Consider the following 14,501-nt stretch of genomic DNA (forward strand, 5'->3'; position numbering starts at 1 on the left):
AGTGAGTTCCAGGACAGCCAGGGCTATACAGAGAAATCCTGTCTCAACCCCCCAAATCATTAAGACAAAGAAGCTATTTTTAAAAACTGGTTAGGACCAAGCACAGTGATATATGACTTTTACTCCAGCACTTGGGAACCTGGGGCAGGAGGAGGCAGCCTGAGTTACATAGCCAGTCACTGCTTCAAATATAAGCAAATAAAAGAACAAACAAAAAGCCAAAGTGGCCAAAGATATTCACAGGAGATTAAAATAATAAACTTAATGTGGTAGAATATCTAAAGATGCTCCTAAATAATTCTGCACCCATATACCAGTGTTCTCTTTTGACACTGAGGTAAGTCTATATCACCTGAACAATAAATTAGACTGGAAAAGATGCTGTCCACTCCATGCCTTTAATCAACCAGGAGGCTTCTCCCATCTTGGGATTCTCTTTTGGAGCCCAGGAAGCATGCAGTGAGGCAGCCTATGTAATAACAGGAAAGAGCCAAATCCTGATTAATGCATGATCAAAGTTCCAGCATGTCACCAATGCCCAGGCATCGGAGGCATTCCCCCCCCAGCCGGCTCCAGCCTGTGGAGACAACCTTAATGCTCTCAAAATGCAGGCTGGTACAACTTCCTGGCCGGCCCACAGGATGGTGAAAAGTGCTGGCTGCTGTCCACTAGGTGTTGAGATGGCATCTTTATAAATAGCTGAGTATCACATCAGTGCAAGTACACAGCTATTAAACTTACACATGTATAGATCAGAAAAGTTTATCATGAACATTATCTACGATAGAAAAAAGCCTACAACTCACAACTACTGTAGCTACTTGAGCTCCAGAGAACCTGAGCACCCACTCCTAGACTCTGGGTACCTACGCTCAGGTGCACACACCTGCCATATACACATACACATATAATCAAAACAAAACATTTATGAAGTCAAAATGTCTTCCTAGTTGCAACAAGAAAAATATGAGAAACAGGCTAGAGAAGAAACAGGTAAATATGAAGATGGTGCTCAATTCTGCAGCCACTGGGTAGGTTTCCAATATCAACAGTAAGTTTCACAATTATACAGAATACACACATTCCACTAATGTGCAGGTTACGTTTTAAATATACCCCAACCTATTAGCAATGCCTTATGCTGTGATTCAGGCCCAATAGGCCTAATTAACATAACTTAAATGATATAAATACTTTTTAAGTATTCAAAATAGTTTTATTTTAAAAGAAAAATCTTTTGCATCAAGGTTGTTTATATTAGACCGTTTAAGTTCAGTCACTTTGACAACCAAAATTACTATCTTAAAGGGGGGGAAGGGTGTCTCCCTTTTAATGAAGTGACTGTCTCAAACAACCATAAATAGCTGGATTTTTAAAGTCAGCGTTCAAGCTCATTTCCTCTACTCTGAGCATACGACTGGCCTTTAAACCATGTTAAAATTAGATCCATTTCATTATCTTACATGGCTTCATCATCCTGTTCCTCTCCTTCAAATGTCAGCTGTGTAGCATGTTAAAATGAAAGTCTCTCTTGGTTAAAGTCTAGAACAAACATGTTGTGGAAACCAGATCTTGGGCCTATGGACAGGTGTATTAAGTTTTTAAAAGTCAGTGAATATACAATGTTGTTTAATGTGCTGAACAAATCCCACTCAAGATTCGGTTTTATCTGTGTTGTCGTCCTTTTGCTGTGCCAGGGACTAAACTTGGGGCTTTGAACATGTACTCTTTTTAAACTACATTGATGGACAAAGGATTTTTTTTTTAGGCAGATAGTTTTGTTAAGTTAAAAAAAAAAATCCTGTGAGGTCAATTCTAGGTTTTCAGTTCAAGGACTCACAGGAATACTTAACAGACCAGTCATTTCTATTAGGCTTTAAATATCAATTTAAAAAAGGATAAGGGCTTCCTATTTTGGCTTATTTAACACTAATTCACTAAAAGCTACTATCCAATGACCCACCTAATAATTAGGCACCAAGTTATTTCCACTGCAAAGACTCTTTCACAATACAGCAATTGCCTTGTTCTAATGAGTATTTTTATTTAGTATCCTTTAATTTCTAAGTTTAATAGGTCAAAATTCCAATGCTTTCTAAAGTGCTGCTGGATTTGCATGTCATGGAGTTCAGTCAAGAAAGAGTGAGGGTGGATCAGTAACCTTAACCTACCTAAACTCACTGTCACCGTGAACTTAGTACATACTAACTAGTGTTAAGGCACTGAATAATTTCAGCTCTTATTATCCCTCAACTCTAGCTTGTAAACTCATTTTTATTGAGATGGCATCTTTTCCATTCACCATCTCAAAAATTAACAATGCAATTTTTATAATTCAGGCAGCTTGTAGATAGATATTAACTAGTCTTTTTCTTGTCTGACTCAATGTTCCTTAACTTATGAGTTAAAACATGAAAAGGATCTCAGAATTATTTGTGCTTGTAAGAAAACTGCATACAACTAAAACAACACTTTCTCTTGACGTTCTTCTGACTGCATCCAGTCGGCCATCTACCCTCAAAGCTAGCGGCCGGCAGTGATGCTCACATCTCTCTTCTGCAGTTAGTCCCATCTCTTCTCCAGCAGCTTTCCTCGTCCTTAGGACTAAACAATACCTGTGAGAGTGGAGTTACAACGTTCAGTGCATATGACTTTTCTGACATTACAGCCAAATGTTACATGACTGTTTCACCAAACCAAGATGCAGTGTAAGAAAAAGTTAATTTATAAGAAGGTATATAGTTAGAGACAAAAGGTTTTCAATATTCACTGAGTATTCACCAGGCCCCTAATACTGTGCAAAATACTGCAGGGAGAATACAAATGATGTTCTTGACTGAAAGGAACTTTTTCTGCTTTCTATGGTAACATTAAATCATCACTTACTACACGGGCATATGAGCATCAAAATCCAATGACTATGTTTTACAAATTCAGATAACAAAACAAAAAACTCGTAACCACAAAAAACCGAGTCTCTCTATTTTTACTTTATAGATGTAAAACTTCAATAAAAGGCTTCGGCCTGTTCATTCAACTCAACTGCACAGTCCTCAGTAAAGTTTAGCAAAAGACTGTTTTATAATGTTAGTAATAGAGCCTATACTGACTAACCTTCAGGTGATTTTTCTGAAAGGAATCTACCTGGCATGGCTCACAACAGTTAAGACACTTAGGAGAATATCTCCACTTCGGAATTCGTACAAGAGGAATCTCTCTCAGGAGCACTAAAGAGGGCTTCTATCCTTACCCAGGTGGAGTCTAACCTCAAGCACTGGATTGTTCCCTGCATGGAGTTTAGGATGATGGCATATGTTAAGTATCTTTCATAGGATAACTGGCTTAAGTTTTAAAATTTGGACTATAATTCAAATGCTGGCTGACTCAACTGAGTTTTAAGAAAGGCAGTTCTAGATTTAATTTTTTTTCTTCAGCAATAAATTTTGACAACAACCCATTATCTGTTTACAAAAGAAACCGTTATCCGCTCAAGTAGCATGAGGGTTTATATTAACACATAGCAGAGACCACCACCAAATCAGACCAAACCATTCTAATCAGCAGAGAGAAATGCATTCAAGTTTTCTATTTGTTTCACTTAAGTGCTAATTATTAAAGGAAGCCTTCCCAACTAGAGTCACTTTCCTGATAGCATAAAGTGTTTGCTAACAGACACCCAATTTTCAGAGCCCAGTAAAGGTCAGGTTCTTACATGAAGGCCAATGATCTTTTATCATTCTTTGAATTAACTTTACCCTTGAAGATGATTTTTGAGAAACTCTTTGGAATATGACTTTCTCAATATTCCTGAAGCCTGACACAGACAGTAAACAATCAGGGAAACAAACCTAAAAGGATACAACTTAGTAACCATAGAAACACTCGAGCAGTGGCTCTCAGTCTCCTAATGCTGTGACTCTTTAATACAATTCCCCACGCTGTGGTGACCCTAACCAGAACATATTTCTGTTGCTTCTTCACAGCTGTCATTTTGCTACTGTTAGGAGTCATAAATGTGTTTTCTGATGGTCTTAGAGGACTCCTGTGAAAGGGTCATCTGTCAACCCCCAACATATCAAACAGTACCTACCCTCTTAGGACTTTCCTAAATTCTTTCAGCTCAGATGTCTACACCCTCTTTCCAGAATTATGGTAAAGTTTGAGGACTGGTGTTTGGATCCCCAGAATCCTACTTTGCTGAGAAGTGGAGACAAGGAGGAGTCCCTGAGCTTGCTGGCTAGATTAGCTCAATCAGCAAACTCTGGGTTCAAGTGACAAGTCCTGCATTACTGGCAGTGGGTGATCCAAGGAAGACAAACCTCACATATGTGAGCATACATATGCATACACACACACACCTTATCCCAAACAACAAAGCAAGTAATTACTGTCAGGTATGGTCCTGGCACTTGGGAGGTTTAGGGGTAGGAAGGGGCAGTGCAGGCAGGATGGAGAATTTCAGGCTGGTGTGCACTACCTCACAAGTTCTAGTCCAGCCTAAACTGCTTAATGAAATCCTGTCTGAAAACACAAAAGGCACACACACACACTTTGTAATTGGCAATGAAGACACCTTGGTGGTGGTGGTGGTTTCTTATCAGTCAAGGGCAGAACAGATGGCAGCAGTGCCTTGTGCATCCTGGCTTGATGGCCAAAGCTGTCCTATGCCTAGGACTCATAAAAATCGAAGTCCAGGCAGCATGGCACAGGTAGAGGAAAACAGACAAACACCTGCCCTCTGCCCTCCAGTGTGTAGCACAGGGGGCAGGAGTCATAGACACCCACTTGCCACTACGCCCACAGCATGGATGATGTCACCCAAGGGCCCACCAGCCACATGGCCAGCCTGAGGGAGGCAGGGAAGGCCCAAACAGGACATGGCACCACATGTATGTGGTGCTCAAATGGGAGAGAAAGAAGTGGAGCAGTTTTAGCATTATGAAGAGAGGTGGAATTGGAGACTGTCTGCTGTGGGATGGATGGCACAGAGGTGATGCTCACCCTCTGTCCCTCACCATCTCCAGCAGTTGAGAAAGCTGCCCACAGGGTCATGTGCTCAGGGGAGCTATTCTGCCCTTCAGTTGGGAAAGCAGGCCTTGTACTTCACATGGTCAGCTCTGTAATGCTGGCCCAGGTCAAGAGGGAGCGAGGGAGAGAGTAAGAGACGGCTCTGAGGGCAGAGCTAGGGAGAGCTGGCTCTGCCACTCTTCTACTGTGATGTGGTGGTGGTGGGGTGCCCTCTGCCCCCTCGATCCAGTCAGGAGAGTGACTCCGAGGTGATAAGAGCTGGTAAGCTGGCCCTGAACATCACCTGGGCAGCATAGCAGGGCTGGCCCTGGTAGAAGAGACATGGGTGAGCAAACCCCAGGGAGAGAGAACTGGCGCAGGCATGCCATGAGGTGGCAGGAGTGCAGTGTGAGTGTAGGTAGAGGTGGTCATTACCCCTGCACCTCTCAGTCTCTCAAAACAGCTAGCACTAGCACAGCCAACACCACTGCTGTTCCTTCCCCAAAGCCCAGTTCTTGAACAGTAACTGTTTTTATTCCATTATCATTTGTCTCCCAAATGATGTCCCCATGCTCTGCTTCCTATATCCTCTGTGTCTTCTGAGTGATTCAATCCTTCAAGGATTATCTAGAGAAAAGGATGACTCTATCTAAAGAGTTGGCTTTAAGATCATTTGTTATCTAGGGCTGGAGAGATGGCTCAGTGGCTAAGAGCACTGACTGCTCTTCTAGAGGACCTAGGTTCAATCTCCAATACTTACATGGCAGTGCAAAATTGTAACTGGGTTTTTGTAGGCAAATGATACAGACGTGTGTACATGCAGATAAAACACATAAAATATAAATTAGAAAATTCTTTACAGATCATTTGTTACCTTGCTATCTTTTCCCTTCCCTTTTTACAGGTATGCCCTGCTACAGAGAGAACAGGCAGTATCTCAGTGCTGGACTGCTGAGCCTTACTTACTGGCCAGATGCTCTGACTCTTCCAACCAAAACAACTGAGCAAAGGAGCAGGATAACGTTACAACTCGACTTACTAAAAAAACAGTTTAACTAAGCTGTCAGTGTAGCAATACAGAAAGCTCACCACCTACGACACTGTCAGGACAGTTACTTAGGTTCAGTCACAAAGTGGGAGACAGGGACTGGAGAAGCAGTGTCACAGGAGATGAAAATGGCTATGAGCACAGTGGTCAGATGAGGCCCTCATTTGACTGTGCACTGGATCCTCCCTAAGGCTGAAAGCTCTTTTTACCTATAAGAAAGGCCTTCGCAATGCTCTTTCTGCTCTTGTTTAAGCACTTGAGATTTACTTTCAAAGATTTACTTCTCAAAGACTGTAACAGTGCTCTTTGTTTTTGATAATTCTACATTCACTGTTTTTGCTGTGGATTGCACATGGTGAAATAATTTATTTTCATAAATAAGCTTGTGGGCACAATCCTTTTCTACGATGCCATTCAATTTGGCCTCATGCTTTTCTTTAGACAAATCTGACCTGAAACAAAATAATGTAATGCGTGCATAATGCACACTTTAGGAATGAGTTACTACACATTTTAATTTTTATAATGCTGCAGACAATAGCTCACCTTCAACATTAGTACACACGTGTGCACGTACACACTATCAATTGCAACGTTAGATACCAAGAAAAGGAGAGAACAAAAACCTGTGCATATCTTAAGTTAAAAAAATAATATTTGAAGTCTTGTTAAATTGAAAGGATTGCTAGAAATCACTTTTAAAAAAACATACTGGGGGAAAAAACTATTATAACTGGGAAGGTTTATACAACTATTATAACTGAGAAAGTTTATACAACTTGCTTATCAACTGATACTTTAGAATTTTACTAATAATGACTAAAATTTGACTACTCTATCCAAGAACATTTCTTTTGATAAAGATGAGCACACAGTAAAAAATGAAGTTTTATGACTTAATTTATGGCAGCGACAGGCAATTCATGCCCACAGCTTTTTTATATATATATCACCAACTCCAAATTAAACTTTATACAAAAGTCCTGTTTCCACATCTATGTGTGAAGTATTATTTTCAACACCCTCAATTCAAAATGAGTGGTAATACACAAAGAATGTCTTCTCATATTCTGAAGTTATAACTTTAAAAACAAAAAACCAACACTCACTCTGAGGAGGCCTCAGCTCCCTGTGGGTAGTTTACGCAGTCCTCAGGCCCTCTGTCTAGGAAACCAGATAAGTGATCACATGTACTTTAAAAATCTATTTACCTCTAGGATTCTGAGTCTAAGAGCATAGCTGTCCATCAAAATCCCCATGCTGGGATGGCTTAATACCTCCAAACTCAACATTATGAACTTTTACAGACAAACCTTAGTGAAAGTATTTAACTAGATTCAATCATCTTTTCTTCTCTGTAAAAGGCTCACTTCTGAAAATTCATTACTCATCTTCAACAAAAAGCAAAACTTAAATCAACTTTTCTTCTTTCCCTACATTAAAACAAATAACTAGCTATCATCCAACTAGCAAGCTCACTTCATTAGAGAGGGCTGGGACCAAGCATTTTTGATGGGCCAATGAGTAAAGACTTAGAACAGATGACTAAGAAGCAAAACAAATTAAATTGGTGGTGCGCACCTTTACTCCCAGCACTCAGGAAGCAGAGGCAGGTGATCTCTGAGTTTGAAGCCTCGCTAGTCTGCAGAGCGAGTTCCAGGACAGCCAGGGCTGCACAGAGCAATACAGCTTCAGAAAGGATTAAAAAAAAAAAAAAAGAGCAAGAGACACATTTTCTTTTAAACCTGCATTACAGGCAGGGTACATAAAAACAGATTTTGAAACCAGGCAGATCTGGAAACCATTGATCTAAAATGTTTTGTCTATGAAACAAAAGATTTGACCCCATTCCCTCAAGGGGAGGTGAATGTTACAAAGTAAGACACTGCTGAACTCACACACACCACTTGGAATCTATTAATGTTTCCTACAGCATTAAGTTCCTCAGAGAAAGAGTTACAGATGATATGGCTAACTTAATTACTGCAATTCACAGATTTGCTTATCTTTAAATGATACAAATTTGAATGGAATATTGGTACAGATGTGAATAAACAGACATTTACTAATTTATGTTGAAAAGTATATTCCAGGGCTGGTGAGATTAAGAGCACCCGACTGCTCTTCCGAAGGTCCAGAGTTCAAATCCCAGCAACCACATGGTGGCTCACAACCATCCATAACGAGATCTGGCGCCCTCTTCTGGAGTGTCTGAAGACAGCTACAGTGTACTTACAAATAATAAATAAATAAATAAATAAATAAATCTTAAAAAAAAAAAAAAGAAAAAGAAAAGAAAAGTATATTCCAAAATGTTTCCATGTCTCAGACTAAGTAAGAAAGCACTTTTCAAATACTCACAAACTATAAAAAGTGGTCCAATACTTTGGCCAGCCTACAGCACCAGTAGACAAATTTGCTCCAAGTTACAGGCGCTTCTGGAACAAGTGCCCCAACTCTCCCTACACTCACTCCCACTAGACATGGAGCTCTTTTCTTGATCCCATGTACGACCATCTCTATCCATTTCTAAGTTTCAGGTGATTACTCAGGGCAGAAGGTGGCGTGAGAAGCAGGACCCACTGTAACTGCACCTGCCAGCTTGGCCTTCATAGCAAGCTCCTGGGAGGGAGGGAGAAGAGGAGGCTGGTTCACACTGAGAAGTAATATTCAGAATCAGCAGGGTGGCCCCTATCGTACCCCATTAATTTGGGTGTACATGCTTTTCGGTCCTGTGTATGCTTTTTAGGCCTCTCTGTTTGAATGAAACATGGTAGTGACAACAGGCTGAATATTAAGACAAGACTTTCCAAGTTCTTCATAAGTGAAATAGAATAAAACCAAACTCAGCCACTTCAGATTTTTCTCTCTAGACAACAGAGCCAAGTCATTTAACAAACATGGCTTACAGTGTACTCAGGTAAAATTACTGACCAAAACCTGAAAGGGATGGAATCTGATCCTGGCCTGCACTCCAAGCGAAGATACGAAACCAGTTATTTGTATATGCTGAGTTCAGCTTTTACAGAAACCAAATGCAGTCTGGAAATAAAGTTGTCCCTTATCATGGAGCAGAGGAAGCAAGGTAGCATCCTTTATCACAGGACAACGCGCCAGTAGTCTCTTTAGATTTCAGAGTCTAGAAGAAAGGTGTAAGCATAGCCAGAGACATTGAAGAGTTAAGAAAAATACATCAAGCCGGGCGTGGTTGTGCACGCCTTTAATCCCAGCACTTGGGAGGCAGAGGCAGGTGAATTTCTGAGTTCGAGGTCAGCTTGGTCTACAGGTCTACAAAGTGAGTTCCAGGACAGCCAGGGCTATACAGTGAAACCCTGTCTCAAAAAACAAACAAACAAACAAACAAAACCATCAGTCAGAGCACATAGGAGAACACAGGCAGTAGTGATGTGAATGTTCACTCTAAAATTCAACTTTCCCGTATGTTGAAAACGTATAGCACAATCACTTAGCAGAAGGCAGATCTACTGAAATGCAGAGGCTTTTAACCCAAAGCAGCTGCAGTGCTGTGGTGTCTATGATTTCACTGTAGAAAACATCGGCCTTGGTATTAATTACTTCTGAGAACACAGGTGGACTGGTGAATATTAAGATAGTACAACGAAGGCTATCTTATATTTTTTTTATTACGTATTTTCCTCAATTACAAACCTTTAGTTTCTAATGCTTGGTAGACAACCAACTGTCTTCATGCAAACCACTTATGACTTTAAGCATGGAATCCTGCTTAGTCTGGCCCTAAAGCAAAGAAAACTCTCAAGAAAAAGCAAAGATTCCAAGGGCTTTAATGACAGATCCTATCTGCTTCAGGATCTATCTTATGCTTCATGAAATCCACGATGACTAGCAGAGGAGAACAGTGACTGTAAGTGGGCACGGATTCAAAGCCATCATGAGATGCAGCCACTCAAGCACTTCCTATTGCATGTACTTCTCACTCAAGGATCCCAGAAGCTCCGGGCCAGAGTGTAGATTACAATGAAAACAGTGGTGGTGTATCCTATCTGGAAGTGCCGCCAGCCGGCCTGCTGCTGCTAATGATCCCAGTCACGGAGGCTTTAAAAGATTCGGGAAACTTTCTGTTCTACACTGCTTGCTTTTGCTAACCATTCTGTCTTCTTCAGAAATGAGGTCAACAGTTTTTTTTTTTTTTTGTCATCTGTAAAGTGAAGAAAAACATGGGAGACCTCAAAAGACAGGAAGCAGTCCCCAACTCCTAACAGCTTACTTTCAAGGCTTATCACTCCTTTGAAACTGTTTGCACTAATTAACCTATTTATACATAGTTTCAGCTAAAACCTAAAACTTTAAATTCTAAATTCCCAAATTCTCTCCTGAGAGAAGCCCCTAAAAAGCTGTTCCACATGAACAAGGATATCTCAAAGTAGTGCTAACAGGGAGAGCTACCACAACCTGTCAGAGCTAGCAGGAAAGGTCTGGTTAATGGAACATACATGTATTCATAATCCCAGCAAAACTATGCAAGGACTACATATAGTGTCAGATAAAAGGATATGATAGACACATGCTCGTTAAACTCGGTGGTCAACCACATGTCTGGCACCTACAGAAGACCTTCCACTGCTGCCCGGAGTCTCTCCAACTCAGCTGAGAAGGGAGAAACTCACTGGCACAAAAGGTGAGATTATAACCCCAAACGTTGCCAAATGATCTAAATGAAAGGTACTTAAGTCAATAACCTCAGATCCTACCTCTTACGCAGTTAAGATTTATAACTTCAGGGAAAAAATTAAAAACAGGTGTAACCTGGTGAAAACTCACCTTTGGCAGCTATCTGAAGTCTCACAATTCAAGATAAAATTTACAGAAGCAACTCACCATCAACAGCCTTTCACAAAAGGCCTCAGCAACTCAGCCTTTCACAAAAAGGATACAGAAATGGAAAGGGAGAAGGACTGAAGGAGGTATGGGCAGGCCAGAATTGGTTTGTAGAAACAGGCAGAGAGAACATTTAAATATTACTAAAGGTTCCTGTCATTGCTGTACTGTAATCTGAGCCACTTCCAAGCTAGTGTGAGAGACTGCTGTTATTAGCTTTGGAGAAAACTGTTTTAAAAGTCAAAAGTAATGACAGGCAAGCTATACAACCTCCCTTGTAAAAAAATTGTCAAGCATGATTATGAGATGGAAGAATGAATGGCATGCCTATTAGTAACAGCTAGGAAAAGAAAACCTAAAGCGAGCACAGTATTCTTTTTGTTTGAACTTGATTTCTCTCATTAGGTCTCTCTTGAGTTAGGCATTCCATGAGATTCACACAGACAAGTCCCGATGCATGATGGGGTGCAGGCAGGGAAAATTCCTTTACTACACCTATCTGCTAATTAGAATGTTCTAACATTCCAAACATAACATTTCATCAAAATAAACAAACATTTAACACTACCGCTGGTAGATGGGATAGCTTAGTTAAGTAAGTAGGCCTTAGCTGTGGACACTTGCAGATCAGCATATGTGAATTAAAATTTAAGTGGAGCAGACTCAAGTCAAAGAACTGTTTCCATACATGGCAGAATAGAAACAAAATAGATTTTCATGAATAAAAAAAGTTATGCTCTTCAATTCCTAAAGCCATCTAATCTAAGCCTCCTCATGTGCAGCTTTACTAGGGGAAAATGACAAAAAGAAACTTTAAAATCGCCTCGTCATTTATTTGTGCATTTATCTGTAATCATTAATTTCAGCTTCTGAGTGCACTCCTGACAGTTACCAGCCTTCCATTTGTAAAAAATGTTACTTCATGGAAGTATCTGCAAAACTACCCTGGAAATATTTCCAGTTTTTGTTCCACCCCGTGCTAGCTTCATCTGAAAAGACACAACTTTCTCTTTTCATGTTGTTCAGTAAATTCTAGCGACTTTCATTTCTGGTCAATCTCAGTTTTAATCTAATTGATTGTTTCAAAAGAATACTCTATCTAGTTAGTAAGACTTCACAAATATTCGCAGGTTCATATGTAATCTCCACCAACACGATTTTCTCCTCTGGTTCCAAATAACATAATGGTCATTTATAAAGCAAATCTAATGTTAGAAAAAATTGAAACCTCTAAAATAGGACGAAAACACCTCACAGCAGGCAGTCACTGTAGCTCACTGCTTCTCTAAACAGGTTTTCCTAGAGTAGGCCCCTCTGGTGTTCAATAGATATTGCAGCATAAATATTTTTCTTAAAGTACAACTTAAATCTGATACTTAACACATAAGTCCCCCGCCACACACACACACAAGAACTCATTTATAACCTATATATGTACTAACTCTTAAGAAGATTCTCTGTGCACTCCAAATGGTAAGACAAATACCCTACCGTTTAATTATGTCTAATTACAAGTAAGATTAATTCAAGGTTGATAGGGCAGCGTGAAGAATAAACTAGTTTAAAGAGGCGCGCTGGCGCTCGCTCTCAATCTCTCTCTGGGAAAAAAAAACAAAAACAACAAACTTAACTCAGGTTGGGCCAGGTGGAAGAAAGTGAAAAGCAATCTTCCGGTGTAGGTAACTCAAGTGTTCGAAGTTGGGTTAAGTCCCTAAAACCAGTGAGTGCCATGCAGAGCGTGCAACTTAGGCACCACAATCTAGACTCTCAGTACTGTGGTACGGCTTGCTCTCTTCTCCACAGACCTTCCAGCAGAGACCAATAAAAGAACTCATGCAACAACGAGGGTGAGAGTTCGGCTAACAGAATAACGATCTCGCTCTAAAAAGCAACGCAATACAACTGTGCAAATAGTGTGGCGAGCTGAGAGCACTTAAGGGCCTTAGGGGGGAAAGAGACACTCCGGAAAATACCTGGTGCTGGAAAAACACGAGGCGCTACCACTGCGTTCGCTTTCGGGATAATATTTTTTCCTCCCTACATTCTAACACTCCACTCTCCCGGAAAGAAAGCATGAAACTGCGAGGCTGAGCGGACAAGGGGTTCCAGTCACCTCCAGCAGCCAGAAGGCAATCCCGGGGCTGCTCCGATGGCAGGAAGGAGAGAAATGGAATAAAATGCAACAAGGCGCAAAGCTGCGGCGGAGAGGGCGTGGGGAAGGGGGCCCCCGGAGCAAGCCGGGGCGCGGCGGAGAAGAGGCGCCGCGCGGAGCCGGCCCACCCGGGCGGCCGAGGAGCCAGGCTCCGCTCCCAGGCAAACTTCGCCAAGCGGGCAGGGGGCGCGCCCGGCCCGGCCCGGCCCGCGGGAGACCGGGTGGGATCCGAGGGGCTCCAGACAAACGGGGACCGCGGGCTGCCTGCGGGGGAAGGGCGGGCACACTCACCACGGGTCGAACTCGTGGATGATGCTCTCGAAGCGGATGACGGCGAAGAGGCGCGAGCTGAAGCCGGCCAGCCAGGCCAGGAAGAGGATGGTGAAGGAGAGCAACGACTGCCACCCGGCCGGCTGCGACAAACCCCCGGACAGCCCCGCGGGGGGCCCCGGCTTCGGCGCCGCCGCCCTGGACGCGCTCTGGGTTCCGGGCCCATGGTGCCCGTGGCGGCTGTTCCCCAGAGCCATGAGGCCGCTCCACGGGGACGAGTTGAGGGACGACTTGTGCTTGCTCTCCGGGGCCGAGGGCTCCGCCATGTTGTGCCCCGGCGGCGGGTCTCGCTCGTCCTCCGCGGCCACCGCCGCCGCCTGGAGCGAGGGGTGCTGGGCGGAGACCCAGAGGAGGAGGAGGAGGGCGACGGCGACGACAACGAGGAGGAGGAGGCGGAGGCGGAGGAAGAGCTGGGCGCGCTCCCGCCCTCAACACCGCGAGGCCGGGACACTGGGGGTGGTGGAGGCGGCGGCGGCGGCGGCAGCGATCCGAAGTCTCCGCCTCAGCAGTGGCCGCGACCGCCGCGGTCTCAACCCAAAAGGCCCCTGCGCCCCACTAGCCATCCGTGTCCCCCGTGCGGCTGAGGAGGCGGCGGTGGCGGCGAGAGCCGACGGGACGAGGGCGCCAGAGGAGCGGCGGCTCGGAGCGGCAATGACATTCCCCCGCCCGCCCCGCCGCGAGGAGCACAAAAGGGGAGGAGCCCCCTGGAGTCCGGGCGGAGCTCAGGCAACCTTTGACTCCGCCCCCTCGCCCAACAGGAACTGGCCCCTCCGCCTGTCACAGAGCGACAGGTCCGTTAAGGGGTGGGGCCGGAATGGCGGCGTGCGCCAATAGGAGCGCGAGCTGGGTCTTGGGCGGGGCTTCGGCTGAATGGCCCTCCTCCCTCCACCCCCTCCGCCTCGCGGCCTCCCGCCTATTCGCCGCCGGCCGTGGCTACGATTTCATTGTCAGTTGAAAGACGCGGTTTCGCGCGCGAGCCCGTTCGGGGCCCTGGGGAAGGGCACCAGGAGGTTCGGCTCGCTTCCCCGCGCGGATTCCGACTCGAGCAGCAGAAGGTCCCACGTCCCAGTCGACCGAAGGAACACAGAGAGCACAGCCCGGCCGGGT

The 14,501-nt window shown here is 43.7% G+C and overlaps 1 protein-coding gene across 1 annotated transcript in view; it reads right to left on the minus strand.

Annotated features, from left to right (window-relative positions):
* Stt3b (STT3 oligosaccharyltransferase complex catalytic subunit B) overlaps nt 1-14,185 on the minus strand; it is a 64,693-nt gene extending 50,508 nt beyond the window's left edge. The window contains exon 1 of the mRNA XM_021171401.2: nt 13,356-14,185. Within this exon, the coding sequence (XP_021027060.1) occupies nt 13,356-13,660 (305 nt within the window). The 5' untranslated portion in view covers nt 13,661-14,185. The remainder of the gene's footprint in view (nt 1-13,355) is intronic.
* Nucleotides 14,186-14,501: the final 316 nt, after the last annotated feature.

Source organism: Mus caroli, chromosome 9 (genome assembly GCF_900094665.2).
Source record: "Mus caroli chromosome 9, CAROLI_EIJ_v1.1, whole genome shotgun sequence".
Taxonomy (NCBI): Eukaryota; Metazoa; Chordata; class Mammalia; order Rodentia; family Muridae; genus Mus; species Mus caroli.